General features: G+C 34.4%; 2 protein-coding genes across 2 annotated transcripts in view; both read left to right on the forward strand.

Moving 5' to 3' along the window:
* Positions 1 to 1,300: 1,300 nt before the first annotated feature.
* Positions 1,301 to 8,948, forward strand: pnkd (PNKD metallo-beta-lactamase domain containing). Its single transcript, XM_073851652.1, has 9 exons — positions 1,301 to 1,461; positions 1,939 to 2,054; positions 2,135 to 2,247; positions 2,619 to 2,677; positions 5,699 to 5,791; positions 6,114 to 6,280; positions 6,534 to 6,620; positions 8,184 to 8,299; positions 8,439 to 8,948. Exons 1-9 carry the CDS (start codon positions 1,301 to 1,303, stop codon positions 8,610 to 8,612), a joined length of 1,086 nt encoding a protein of 361 aa, XP_073707753.1. The 3' UTR covers positions 8,613 to 8,948.
* A 439-nt stretch (positions 8,949 to 9,387) lies between these two features.
* The window catches only part of catip (ciliogenesis associated TTC17 interacting protein), a 5,328-nt gene continuing 521 nt past the window's right edge, over positions 9,388 to 14,194 (forward strand). The window contains exons 1-8 of the mRNA XM_073852661.1: positions 9,388 to 9,516; positions 9,894 to 10,079; positions 11,310 to 11,365; positions 11,479 to 11,565; positions 11,670 to 11,837; positions 12,512 to 12,636; positions 13,007 to 13,083; positions 13,182 to 13,270. Coding sequence (XP_073708762.1) covers positions 9,435 to 9,516; positions 9,894 to 10,079; positions 11,310 to 11,365; positions 11,479 to 11,565; positions 11,670 to 11,837; positions 12,512 to 12,636; positions 13,007 to 13,083; positions 13,182 to 13,270 — 870 coding nt within the window. The 5' untranslated portion in view covers positions 9,388 to 9,434. The remainder of the gene's footprint in view (positions 9,517 to 9,893; positions 10,080 to 11,309; positions 11,366 to 11,478; positions 11,566 to 11,669; positions 11,838 to 12,511; positions 12,637 to 13,006; positions 13,084 to 13,181; positions 13,271 to 14,194) is intronic.

Genomic DNA, 14,194 nt, shown 5'->3' on the forward strand with positions numbered 1-14,194 from the left:
CTTGTTTTCAGCCAAAATATCTACAAATTCTTAAATCAAGAAGGATTTTCTAGACGAGTAAAAATTATTGTCTTGTTTTCAGAAAAAAACAAGTCAAAATTAAGTGTTTTTGCTTGAAACAAGCTAAATAATCTGCCAAAAATTATCTTGTTTTCTGTTTGAAATAAGTTTTTTTCTTACCCCATTGGCAGATGGGGGCAGATGCTTGTTCTAAGCAAAAAAAAAAAAAAAAAAAAAAAAAATCACTTAATTTTGGCTTGTTTTTTTCTAAAAACAAGACAATAATTTTTACTTTTCAAGACAAAACATCTTGATTGAAGAATTTTCAGATATTTTGGCTGGAAACAAGACAAAAAATCTAAGTAAGAAAAGCATTTTTTGCAGTGTTGTGAAGTGTTTTTAAGAAAACAAGCAGTAAGTAAATTAATAAAGATAGAATACAACAAGAACAGAAAAGCTATGTTAGTTAGTTGTTGTTTTTTTATATAGAAAACAAGCAGTAAGTAAATTAATAGAGAATAAGTCTAAAAAAGGAAGTTTTTTGTAGTTTTTAGAATAGAATAGAATTAGAATACAGGGTGCTAGAGTTAAAGGGTCATAATAAAGATGGAAGAGATGTGTTTTTAGCCGATTCTTAAATGCAGGCTTGGTGAGCAGAAGAGACTTCTTTAAAAAAGCATTAACATTAGTGTATTTCCAAATTATAATTATTAGGAAGATTGGAGGTATTTATTTTTTATTCCAATGCACCTTTTACATTTAACTGCCCAATAAATGTGCAAAATTTTACCAACAGGCATTATTCTTACTGGTTTACAAACATAAATATTCACCTCACCATTGTTTTATTTAGAACAACCAAACTATTATTTACAGAAAAAAAAATCTTTATTTATTTTTGTAGATATGGTAATTAAATAATACATGATAATGTTAAAAAAAAAGTAAAAAAAAAAAAAAAAACATTAAAAATCTTTTGACTGATAGTTTTATAAATAATCTTTTTTAACCAATTTACTTTTAAAACCTGGTTAAAGTAAAAGTCAGTAACAAGACCCTTAAATCATGTTCCCTAAAAGAATTTCTGTAAGGACAGCATTTATTTTAAAGATACTTTAATGCCCAGATAATTAATTACATATTTAAGCCGAATTCCACAGACAGTAAAACATGCACCTGACAAATAATACAAAAACTGTATATAAAAAAAAATACAACACGAGTCTTTACGGTGATTCTCACTTCTGACCAATCGTAGTTGTATCTGTGTAACTGTGTCATCATCGACACGCCCACTAAAATGGCGCTTCCGGGCTGGACGTTGTATTTACTTTGTATTGCTTCAATATGTGGTGGGGTTTGCATCTGTCGTGTTTTTAAATGCGCCAGAAAAAGTGCGTGGAAAAACAGCCTGATCGCTAAACTGATGGCTCGCACAGAGAAACCACTGTTTTGGATAGCGTAAGTGGCTTATTTTTCCTGATGCGTTTTTTTGTTGTTTATATTGGCTTCTGTTTTTTATGTGATGTTTACATGATCCGATTTGTCGTGGTATTAAATATAAATTCTTATTATGTGTAAACGTAACAGTTATTCCCTTGTCAGTGGTTTGTCATTTCATATCTGTCAGTGATGGATGTCTCCAATGAAAATGTAGTTTAAATGTAATTTTTGGGGTTTGGGGCTCGTTTACACCACCTAACGGATATAACTGTTATGAAAAGCAAGAGTGTAAACACTTAGAAACTATTAGTATTTGTAATAAAAAATAAATACAAAACTCCTTTACTCACTAAATTGATCATTTAGATTGAATATACAACATTTCTGCCCAAATATTATAGATATAATAGTATTGCTATGCCATAAGGGGAACAATTTCATAGAGGAACATATGCAATAGCATAAAACACGTTTCCTCTTTATAAACACTTCTAGGTATTCTCTATATACGCGGACCAGACTCGGGTATGTATTTCATAAGAGGCAGATGAGGAAAGCACGAGAACGGTACCCTGCCGGCCACTCCAGAACTCAACCTACTATAATAAATGGTGAGGATAAACACCTTTTTCATCATATATTCAACATCTGATCATTATTCTCTAAAATCACACTGTATTACTTTCAACAGGCATCAAGATCATACCGGTACCCATCTTATCAGACAATTACAGCTATGTGGTCATTGACATGGAATCAAATATGGCTGTTGTGGTTGATCCTGCCGACCCTCAGCCTGTTCAGGTTGGATTCAAAACAACTTAGCAGTGGTTTCAGAAATAGTTTACTGGATTATGTGTCTTAGTGTAGAGAAATTGCCAAACCCCTGTGGTTTAGTGGGAAGTGCTCATTCTTCCTCACTGGTTTACCAAAATTGTGTTAGATGGAATAATAATCTCTTATTTTTATTGGAAGTCTGTCATCGTAATGGAAAGATTCCAGTTTTTTAAGGTTAGGAAAGTCATAATCAAAATATCTAGGATCCTTCACATACAAGAAGAGATGCTTTACTGGCCATGTGTGATGTATAGTCACGTCTTATCTTAACGTATGATGTTAACCAGTGGCCTAGTTTTGTTTTATCTCATTTCATGGTCTGTCTTACACCCACACAGGCATGCCTAGAGGAAGAGGGGGTGGCATTACAAGCTGTTCTCTGCACACACAAGCACTGGTAAGACTGATTGTGAAAGTGGCAAAAATGCCTACAACTTAAAAGTTTTAGCAGCAGCTATGATAATATTTTAGTTTAATCAGTAACTAGACATGTTACATTCAGATGGTTAAGACATAAGATCGATGAGTTATTTTTAGTATAAAGGCCCTTTTAGCTTTGTAAGCATCAGTTCTAAGACATATGAGGCATCTAACTACCTTTAAAGAGTTAATTCACTCAAGAAATAAAATTCTGTCTTTTACTCACCTCCATGTTGTTTCAAACCTATCAGACTTCTTTTCATCTTAGGAACACGGGAGATTTTTAATATACGTTCACTGCAAAAAATGCTTTTCTTACTTAGATTTTTTTGTCTTGTTTCCAGCCAAAATATCTGAAAATTCTTAAATCAAGATGGATTTTCTAGACATGTAAAAATTATTTTCTTGTTTTCAGAAAAACAAGCCAAAATTAAGTGATTTTTTGCTTAGAACCAGCAAAATAATCTGCCAATGGGGTAAGAAAGATTATTTTTCTTACCCCATTGGCAGATTATTTAGCTTGTTTCAAGCGAAAACACACTTAATTTTGACTTGTTTTTTCTGAAAACAAGATAATAATTTTTACGCGTCCAGAAAATCCTTCTTGATTTAAGAATTTTTAGATATTTTGCCTGGAAACGAGACAAAAAAATCTAAGTAAGAAAAGCATTTTTTTGCAGTGTTCATAATTTTTGCCCATCTGTTGAGTCTACACAAGCAAAACTGACATTTTAACTTAAAAAAAAAAAAAAAAAAAAAAAACATTTTAAAAATAATCCATATAAATGAGAAATTATTGAGAAAGATGTAATTTTAGATATTTATTCACCCTGGACCACAAAGCCAGTCATAAGTAGCATGGGTATATGTGTAACAGTAGTCAACAATACATTGTATGGGTCAAAATTATCGATTTTTCTTTTATGACAAAAATAATTAGGGTATTAAGATCATGTTCCATGAACATATTTAGCAAATTTCCTACCATAAATATATCAAAACTTAATTTTCAAATGTTTAATTTAACAAACCATACATCAATGGAAAGCTTATTGATTCAGCCTTCAGATAATGTAGAAATCTCAATTAAAAAAAAAATTGACCCTTATGACAGGTTTTGTGGTCTAAGGTCGCATATAATCATTGATCGGTGCACATTTGATCATCTCTCTTGAAGATTTGACTTTAACTGCTAATCTAAAGGCATAGTTCACCCAGAAATTAAAATTTTGTAATTAATTACTCCTCCTTATGTCATTCTGTGCCTGTAAGACATTAGTTTTATTTCGGAACACAAATGTTTGATTGACATTTTTGATGAAATCCAAGAGCTTTCTGACCCTTGCATAGACAGCAACGCAAATACCACGTTCAAGGCCCAAAAAGGTACCAAGAGCATCGACAAAATAGTCCATCAGTGGTTCAACCATAAATTTATTAAGCTACAAGAATAATTTTTGTGTGCAAGTTAACTAAAATAACAGCTTTATTTAACAATTCTCCTCCTCCATGACCTTGAATGTGGTAGGATCCTTGCTTAAGATAGTAGTGATTATAATAATGTAAGTAATTAATGACAGAATTTTCATTTTTGGGTGAACTATCCCTTTAAATACATCTTTGTGTACATTTTGAAACTTGAAAATGTTGCATTGACTTTCAATGGATGGAGAAAAATGTTGAAAGAATATTAAAGGTCCCATATTGTACACATTTCTGGAGGTTTATTTTAGTTGTTGATGTCCTTAAGAATATATATTTACGGTGTAAGTGCCAAAATCCATCTCAATATATTTTTACAGTTCCTTTCTTAGGAGCTCTGTCAAGAACAGGTCGATTTTGGCCTGTCTAATTAATATTCATGAGCCTCTCTTCTGATTGGCCTGTTGATTTCGGAGTGACGCACAGCCAGGCCAACTAGAAGTGACTACTGTCATGTATGCTGTAGCCGAGCCCAGAGCCATAGAGAGAGCCTAACCTGCTGATACTCAACAGGATATTTCAGAACGATCATTAATGTTTTTTTTTTCTTTTTCAAACACCGAATGCAATAGCTACATAACTGTTGCTTTAGTAAAGCCCCTTTCACAATGCGCGCTGATTCCGGAAAATTACGGGAACGAGCGCTGTGTGAACAAAAGCCAGAACCATTAAGGCAGTGTTGTAGTGATAATGCACGTTACCCTGCGACTCTTCACGACAAAAAAATACGTGCAAAGTGGAATGAAGCAGTGATCAGGGAGCTCCTCACTATCAGTGCTGAAGGACAGATCGTTCATCAGGTTAGTTTAAGTCTAGTGAAATGTACGCGTCGCATTACATCTCACATCCAAATGTCACAAGTCTTTATGTATTGTGTGTAAAGCATGCAGATTCCGGAAAACAACTGTGAATGAACCAAATTAAACAATTCCGGAACAAATCATGGGACACATTATCCATGTTTTTAACGGAATGGCTGTGTGAAAGAGGCTGAAGTAGATTGTTCTGAAGCCTGTACAATGATGTAGTTTCGACATCTATAGACTGAACAGGGTTTTCGCGACTTGTTTCCGTGTTGTTGTTGCTTAGCAATGGAATGGACACGATGCTGTCGGGGTTTGACAAAAGGAGGGTGGGACAGTGGTTGGTGCTCGGGGCGGTGACTGAGTAGATCGGACGTCACATTTTTACGGAAGTCACAGCGGCTCGTGAAAAGAAACAGCTACTTTAAGCAGGCTGTGTGCAGTTTACTGTGGATTGACTGTTTTGAAACTTATATGGCAGTTGCATAGCCCCTAGACCTCAGTTATCATGAAAAAAGCCAGGAAATTTCGATTTTGACAATATGGGACCTTTAAAAAATATCTATGTTCAGAAGAACAGAAGTCTTGTAGGCTTGGAACGACACAAGGATGAGTAAAAGAAGACAGAATTTTAATATATGGGTGAACTAAACGGTATAAAGACTGAATATCTAAACGAAACTATACTTTGTATTTGCATTTTTCCCAACCAGGGACCACAGTGGAGGGAACAGGGCTCTAAAGAGACGCTACAGTTCCTGTCGAGTGTATGGGAACGCATTGGACAACATTCCAGGCCTTACACAGTTCGTACCTTTTGAATATATTCTGCAGTTCTATCATGTATCTTTTTAACCGTTAAATGGATAGTTTGAAAATAAATTTTCTGTCATTATTTACCCACCTGCATGTTGTTTCAATCCTGTGTAACTTTATTCATTCTGGGGTCACAAAAGAATATATTTTGAAGAATGTTTTAACTGTTTTTGTCCAGACATTAAAGGTCAGTGAGGTCCATTTCAGCCATTGTGAAATTTGAAATTTTTCAAAATATCTACTTTAGTGTTCCACAGAATGTATGAGAGTGCGAAACACACCACTTAATTTATTGTTTTCTGGCTTGCTAAGCCCCCTTTCAGACAAAGACACAATCGATTTTGGAACTCGGCTGCACTTCAGGGCCTTCTATACCCCTGGCCACACAGTGGGTCACATGATCTACCTGCTTGATGGCCGAGCAATAGGTGCCCCCAGCAGCTTGTTTTCAGGGGATCTGGTATTCCTCTCTGGATGTGGTGAGTGTGGCATTAATCATTCTGTTATCTCAGTGTGGTCATTATATAATTTTGTTTAAAATATCTGTAGTGTTATTGTTACCTGCCAGCAATAACAATAACTGTGTGTGTGTGTATACTATTCAATTATTTAAATGACTATTTATCCAGTATCAATGCCCAGAAAGGCATGCCAAAACTGCAAACAAGAATTCATCATTCTTAAATCCAGCTTTCTCTATTTAAAGGTCTGACTCATTTCCATCCCTTGTAGGGAGAATGTTTGAGGGTAATGCCTCAACTATGCTGTCATCTCTGGATACAGTGGGATCACTGAACGATGAAACTCTGCTTTGGCCTGGTAAGGACTTTCACACTTGAAGTTGTTAACCAGAGTTTAATCCAGTTACTGTGTTTATTTTTTTGTCCCGCACTGTTTATGCTTTACTCTGGAAAAGTGATAAATCCTAGATAGTGAAGTAACTTTAGTTGAAACTAAAACTAAGCACAATACATAAGAGTTTTTGCAACAGTGCAAAAATGGATTAATACACTATTACTTTCACATCATTGTAAAACATCTTAAAGGAGAATTTCACTTCCAGAACAAAAATTTACGGATAATTTTCTCACCCTCCTGTCATACAAGATGTTCAAGTCTTTTTTTTCTTCAGTCGTAAAGGATTTTTGTTTTGTGAGGAAAACATTTTAGGATTTCTAAACGATCCCAGCTGAGGAAGTGAAATGATTTACTTTCATGAAAAATATATAATTTACATACTATTTAACCTCAAATGCTCATCTTTTCTAGCTCAGGTTCAAGAGCGTTAGGGTATGTTGAAAAACTCCCATCTCATTTTCTCCTCCAACTTCAAAATTGTCCTACATCGTTGTTTTACCTTTTTTTGTGAAGGGCATTTGATCTTCTTTGCACGTTCACCTTTGTAAACACTGGGTTGGTACTTCTGCGGCGATGTAGGACGATTTTAAAGTTATAGGAAAAAATGAGATGGCAGTTTTTCAACCTACCCTAACTGTCTTGAACCAGAATACGCAGAGTACACGCAGAGCTAGACCAGCAAGCATTTCAGGTTAAAAAGTATGTAAAATAAGCGATTGTTTTGCTAGATAAGACCTTTCTTCCTCGGCTGGGATTGTTTAGAGCCCTTTGAAGCTGCATTTAAACTGCATTTTGGAAGTCCAAACTCGCGGGCACCATAGAAATCCACTATATGTAGAGAAATCATAAAACGTTTTTCTCAAAAAACATAATTTCTTTACGACTGAAAAAAGAAAGTCATGAGCATCTTGGATGACAAGGGGGTAAACATATCATCTGTTTTGGAAGTGAACTACTCTTTTAAAATGTAATTGTCCACCCAGAAAGGAAAATTGTCATCATTTACTCACCCTCATGTAGTTCTAAACCTGAATGACTTACTTTCTTCTGCTTAGCACAAAGGAAGATAATTTGTTAACCAAATAACTTGGTTATCATTGACTTCCATCTTACAATGTAAGTCAATGGGAACCAAAACTGTTAAGTTACCAACGTTCTTCACAATATGTCATTTTGTTTTCCACAAAATAAAACAAAAGCATACAGGACATAAGGGTGAGATTTGAGTGGACTATTCCAGTAATCCTATGTTAAAAGTGGCTTTAACCCTTCGCAAACAGCTTGATTGACAGGCGATCTGACCAATCGCAATGGCGAATCCATAATTTTGTCCGACAAACAGATCCGACAGGAGAATGGACTTCAGTGGACCTATTAATAAAATATGTTATGGTGTTCATTCATGTTTATTTCGTGTTTTAAGTAAACAAGACATTTGTAATTTGGTTTTGCAAACTAGTATTTGGGTGTAATTCTAATGAAAAGTTTCATGTTCATGTTAATAAAGTATGTCTTTCTTCTCAGGACATGAATATGCTGAAGATAACCTGCTGTTTGCTGCTGAAGTGGAGCCTTGCAATGTTGTACGGGAGCAGAAGTTGCAGTGGGTGCTGCAACAGAGGGGTCAGAGACTCTGCACAGTAAGGAAGACAAGAATTCTATGAAAAAAAAAAAGATAATTGTTACATTCATAGACATGTAATATTATTCTAAATCTTCTCAATAATATTCCCACCAGCCAAGCTTGATTTAAAGTCATTCTCTTTCCTCTTCATACAGTGTCCATCCACCCTAGCTGAGGAAAAGCAATACAATCCCTTCCTGCGGAGCCACTGCCAGGATCTCCACCGGGCTCTGGGTCTGCAGCAGAAGCTGGACGAGGACTGGACGTCATATCGCGCCCGTGTTTTAGAGGAGCTGCGCAGACGGAAGGACATTTATAAGGACCGATAAGAGTTTTATCCTCTGATGTTTCGAAGACACATCCACTGAAACCATTCCGAGCTATACATGTACTGCTCCCAGTGTTTAATTACTGTGCTGGATTAAAAACAATAATGTGAATTTAAACAGTGAGCCAAAAGGAAAAAAATTTAAGTAGACTTGGGCATTATTTTGTATACAAAAATAGATTTATGTCATTCTAAAACACGTGATTTTTTCTTACCCTTGACTTTTTTGGAGATGTGCAGTGAATCCCATTTGAAATGATGTTTAGTGAGTACTTGGGGATACAGGAAACACTGATATTTATGAACGGTTTGTCATAATAAACCTATGATTTATTAACGAATATTTGTCTTTATTGAATACGTTGAAAATCGCGCGATTACAAGACGTTTTACGGTAGATGTTGACAACAGCGTTACTAAGGAAACCAGAGATGTTAATAAGTTTGAGGCAAGAGCGAAAACGCATCTAGACCGTAAACACAACGAGTTCAGGCCTAATGTAGACGCTGTTAGTAGTTTGTACTATTTCTCTAATATTAAAGTCATTTAAGTAATTGTAAAGTTAGTTTGGTTTCTGTTTATTCTGATATATTTTTTAATCGCATTAGCGAAGTAACATTAGCTTCTGTTTGACATCTGCTGGAAGACTGAACAGTTGAAACTCAATATACAAGGTAACGCACAGGTAAAAAGACGCTCTTAGATTAATAAATCTTACATATATATCTTATATAAATATAAATATATAAAATAAATAATATCAAATATATAGGCACTATTTCTGCGATTGTCTCTGCGTTTATCTGGACTTTCCAAGACACACATGGAGGAAAGTGAATCAACACAGAATGAAACAGAAGAACTGAAAGCCTCGGTTAACGCAGTGGAGTTTATTTACAACATTGGTAAGTCATTAAACATGATTATGATTGATGAGTGACGTCACTTCTAAAGTTTGCCTGTCAGAGATGCTATTTTAGGGTCAGGGAGCATCTGTTAATGGCATCCACGGTGCAATCTGTAATTCCCTTTACATTGCTTTGTTCTGTTATTTTGTTTCTATTTAATATGCAAATTGAACAGCTGATTTTCAATAATTGTGATAAAGCTTGAAGCACCGACAGCTACATAAATGTGCCTTTACATCAATGTTACTTAAGAAGATCTGTAAGATCCTAATAACAGTAATCGCCATAAATTAATCTTCAGTCTAGCGTCTAGACTAACAGTATATGAATCCAATTGATTTATGATTGCAAGTCTCTTCTACATTCATTTGCAGCACCCAAGGATCTGGACCAGTGTTTGTTTGCAGACTCACTTGTGACTGTGTCAGATTCGGGCCGGGAGCTGGGAGACTTCTCGGTGAGTGTCAGCAAAGCAAGTTACAATGAAGAGCTCTGCTATCTCCTCCATGCCAACAGTCATGGAACGATTGATGACGTTCCTTGTGGTACTTCCATTATAGGTGAACATACACTTCCTTCTCCTTATTAAATGTCACCCTGGACCACCAAACCAGTCATGAGGAACAATATTTTTGAAATTGTGATTTCTGAAAGCTGAAAAAAAAAAGCTTTCCATTGATGTATGGTTTGTTAAATCTGTAAAATCTGGGATCTGAGGGTGCAAAAAATCTAAATATTGAGAAAATAGCCTTTAAAGTTGTCCAAATGAAGTTCTTAGCAATTCATATTACTAATCAAAAATTACGTTTTGATATATTTACTGTACATGATCCTATTTTTTTTTTTCATTAAAGATGTTCACTTCCAAAGCAAAAATGTACAGATAATTTACTGACCCCCTTGTCATCCAATATGTTCATGTTTTTTTCTTCAGTCATGTTTTTTGAAGAAAACATTTCAGGATTTCTCTCCATATAATGGACTTTTCTGGTGCCTGCGAGTTTGAACTTCCAAAATGCAGTTTAAATGCAGCTTCAAAGGGCTCTTAATGATTCCAGCAGAGGACGAAGGGTCTTATCTAGCAAAACAATCTAAAAAAATATTGCAATTTATGTAATTTTTAACCTCAAATACTCGTTGTGTCTAGCTCTGCTTCTACTCTGTGTATTCTGGTTCAAGACAGTTAGGGTATGCCGAAAAATTCTTGTCTCATTTTCTCCTCCAACTTCAAAATCGCCCTACATCGCTGTTTTACAATTTTTTGTAAAGGGCATTTGATCTTTGTAAACTCTGGCTCGGTACTTCTGCTGCGATGTAGAACAATTTTGAAGTTGGTGGAGAAAATGAGATGAGAGATGAACCGAAGTACACGCAGAGCTAGACAGAATGAGCATTTGAGGTTAAAAAGTATATAAATAGTCAATTTTTTTTTTTTTTTTTAGAAAATAACTGATCATTTCACTAGATAAGACCCTTCTTCCTCAGCTGGAATCATTTAGAGCCCTTTGAAGCTGCGTTTAAACTGCATTTTAGAAGTTCGAACTCACATGGAGAGGAATACTGAAAAGTTTTCCTCAAAAAACATAATTTCTTTATGACTGAAGAAACAAAGACATGAACATCTTGGATGACAAGGGGGTGAGTAAATTATCTGTAACTTTTAGTTCTGGAAGAGAACTTCTCGTTTAAGACTAGTTTTGTGGTCCAGGGTCACAAATGATATTTGTGTCATTTCAGTCTTTTCCTAAAAATCATTAAACCTTATATATGCCCCCTTGTGTTTTTACCAGCCTACATATCCGGAAATCTTGAGATTCTGGAAGAGAATCATCATGAATATGTAAAGGTATCTTTTCTATTGACATAAAGCAAAGTTTATGAAATGAATAGGGTAGCTGTTTAATATTACAGAAATAATGAGCTTAATACTCAAAATCTGAGGTGTTGTAACCATTCCAGATAGAAAAGTATACCGTGGACCGGAAAGTACATATTGTTAAACAGGATGATCAACTAGTGGTAAACCGGATCATCTCAGGGAAAGAGGTGAGAGCTGTGCTGCACAACATTTGTTGAATTTCAATTTGAGCACAAAAAACAGTTTAACAGTTTGTGTCAACAACATCAAGGTCTCATTTTTCATTCCATAGGGAGTGAAGACTCAAATCCGCACATTTCCATTGAGCTCTTTAAAGGGTTTTGTGTCTGAAGCATCCAACTTAATGATCCTGCGTATTCTGGCTCAACAGAAGACTGTTCCCGAAGATATGACTTTCCTGTCATTTGATGCAGATACTGTGCTTTCTAAGTCAGTTTATGTACGTAGAGAAAGATACTTGTTATATTTCAGCACTGGGATGTTATTTAAAAATGAATGTGAACAGTAGATATACACTACCAGTCAAAAGTTATCTAATGTTTTTTAAAGAAATGTCTTTTGCTCAACAAGCCTGCATTTTTTTTTTTTTATCCAAAGTACAGCAAAAACAGTAAAATTTTGAAATATTTTTATTATTTAAAATAAGTGTTCTCTATTTAATATATTTTAAAATGTAATTTATTCCTGTGATTTCAAAGCTGAATTTTTTGCATCATTACTCCACTCACATGATCCTTTAGAAATCATTCTAATATTCTGATTTGCTGCTCAGAAAATATTTATTATGTAGTAGTAGAATTAAAATGAATGGTAGAATGATTTCTGAAGGATCATGTGACACTGAAGACTGGAGTAATGATGCTAAAAAATTAGATTTGATCACAGAAATAAATTACATTTTAAAATATATTCAAATAGAAAAAAGTTATTTTAAAAAGCAAAAATATTTTACAATATTTGGATCAAATAAATGCAGTCTTGGTGAGCAGAAGAGAATTCTTCAAAAAACATTACAAATCTTACTGTTCAAAAGTGTTTGACTGGTAGTGTATGATAGTTGATGGTGTGCTTTTTATTATTGTTTCGTGTGAATGATGCACTTGTTTGCTTTAGAGAGCTCTTGGGTGCAAGAAGCAGATGATTGGAGAAGAGTTAGTCGATATCTTTGGGATTGAAAGGACTGTCTCCTCTGCAAACGACTCCTCAGGAACTTGGCATTGCTATTTCTTGCCTGATGGGTACAATAATTACTTCATTCTTTCCTTGAAAGCAAAACTTATCTTATCTGTTTCTCATAACGGTGTGTCTACACCGGACACAAGTGGCGTTATGCGACTAAAGACAATAAAACTTATTATAAACAGTGTTTCTATTTACACTGCATGTGGTGTGACGTGAGTGACAAATCTCTGACAGTAAAATGATAACTCCTTGTTTTTATGACATATTGACACAAAGGTCAAATGATTTACAAGGATGATTTGAACAATGATTTTCAAGTACATTTTTATTTTCAAATGGATGTTTCATTACAAGCACCTATATGAAAAATGTATATTTATTCAGAGTTTTGAAATGTTACTTTTTCCTAAAATGTTTTGCATTTAGGCATCTAGCAAGCAGAGTGCAGTTGGGCTCACCTGTAATTATGAAGCTACTGCATTTGCCTTTCTTGCTCGATGGAGGTTTGAAGACTTTTGGTTTATCACTTTGCAGTCTGCTCCTTTGTGACCAGAATTAATCGTTACAGTCAAAAATAAAATGTTTTTGCTTTTATTTTCAGTGGAGAAAGACCAGCTTCCTGTTTTTGAGAAGAAGCCACTCATTTGGGAGGAAGACATGGAGCTTTACTCAAAGTTTCTTGACAGAAAGGTGCCTGTTGCTTTTAATGAGCTTTTAACTGACATCATATATTACTTGAGGATACTGGAAAATATATATATTATTATGATTTGTGTGATAATTATTCATTTATTCATAAAGACCTTTTCAATGTTATTAAAATATACTAAGGCTTCCAAAAGTACATGCAGCCCATGTTGAAATTCTGACACTCAATATCTATTTTTTACATTTTTACGTGGAAATACACTACCAGTCAAAAGTTTTTCATGTTTTTTAAAGAGTACAGCAAAAACAGTAATGTTCTGAAACACTTTTACTATTTAAAATAACTGTTTTCTGTTTGGATAAACACTACCAGTCAAAAATTTGGACACAGTAAGATTTTTCATGTTTTTTAATGAGTAAAGCAAAAACAGTAAAGTTCTGAAATATTTGTACTATTTAAAATAACTGTTAGCATCATTACTCTAGTCACATGATCCTTCAGAAATCATTCTAATATTTTGATTTGCTGCCCAAAAATGTAATATCATTATGTTGAAAACAGCTGAGTAGAATTTTTCTTCAGGTTTCTTTGATAAATAGTTCAGAAGAACAGCATTTATCTGAAATAGAAATGATTTGTAACATTATAAATGTCCTTATCTTCACTTCTAAACCATTTAAAGCATCCTTGCTAAATACAAGTATTAATTTCTATATTTAGCCCCCACAAATGTAAATATGTATACTGACTCCAAACTTTTGAGTAGTATAGTGTGTAATGTTACAAAAGCTTTTTATTTCTGATAAATGCTGATCTTTGGATCTTTCTATTTGTCAGAGAATCATGTACTCAACTGTTTTAAATATTGATGATAATATTAATAATAATAAATGTTTCTTGAACTGCAAATCAGCATATTCGTATGATTGCTGAAGGATCATAGGACACTGAAGACTGGAGTAATT

This window comes from Garra rufa, chromosome 12, assembly GCF_049309525.1.
Source record: "Garra rufa chromosome 12, GarRuf1.0, whole genome shotgun sequence".
NCBI classification, from domain to species: domain Eukaryota; kingdom Metazoa; phylum Chordata; class Actinopteri; order Cypriniformes; family Cyprinidae; genus Garra; species Garra rufa.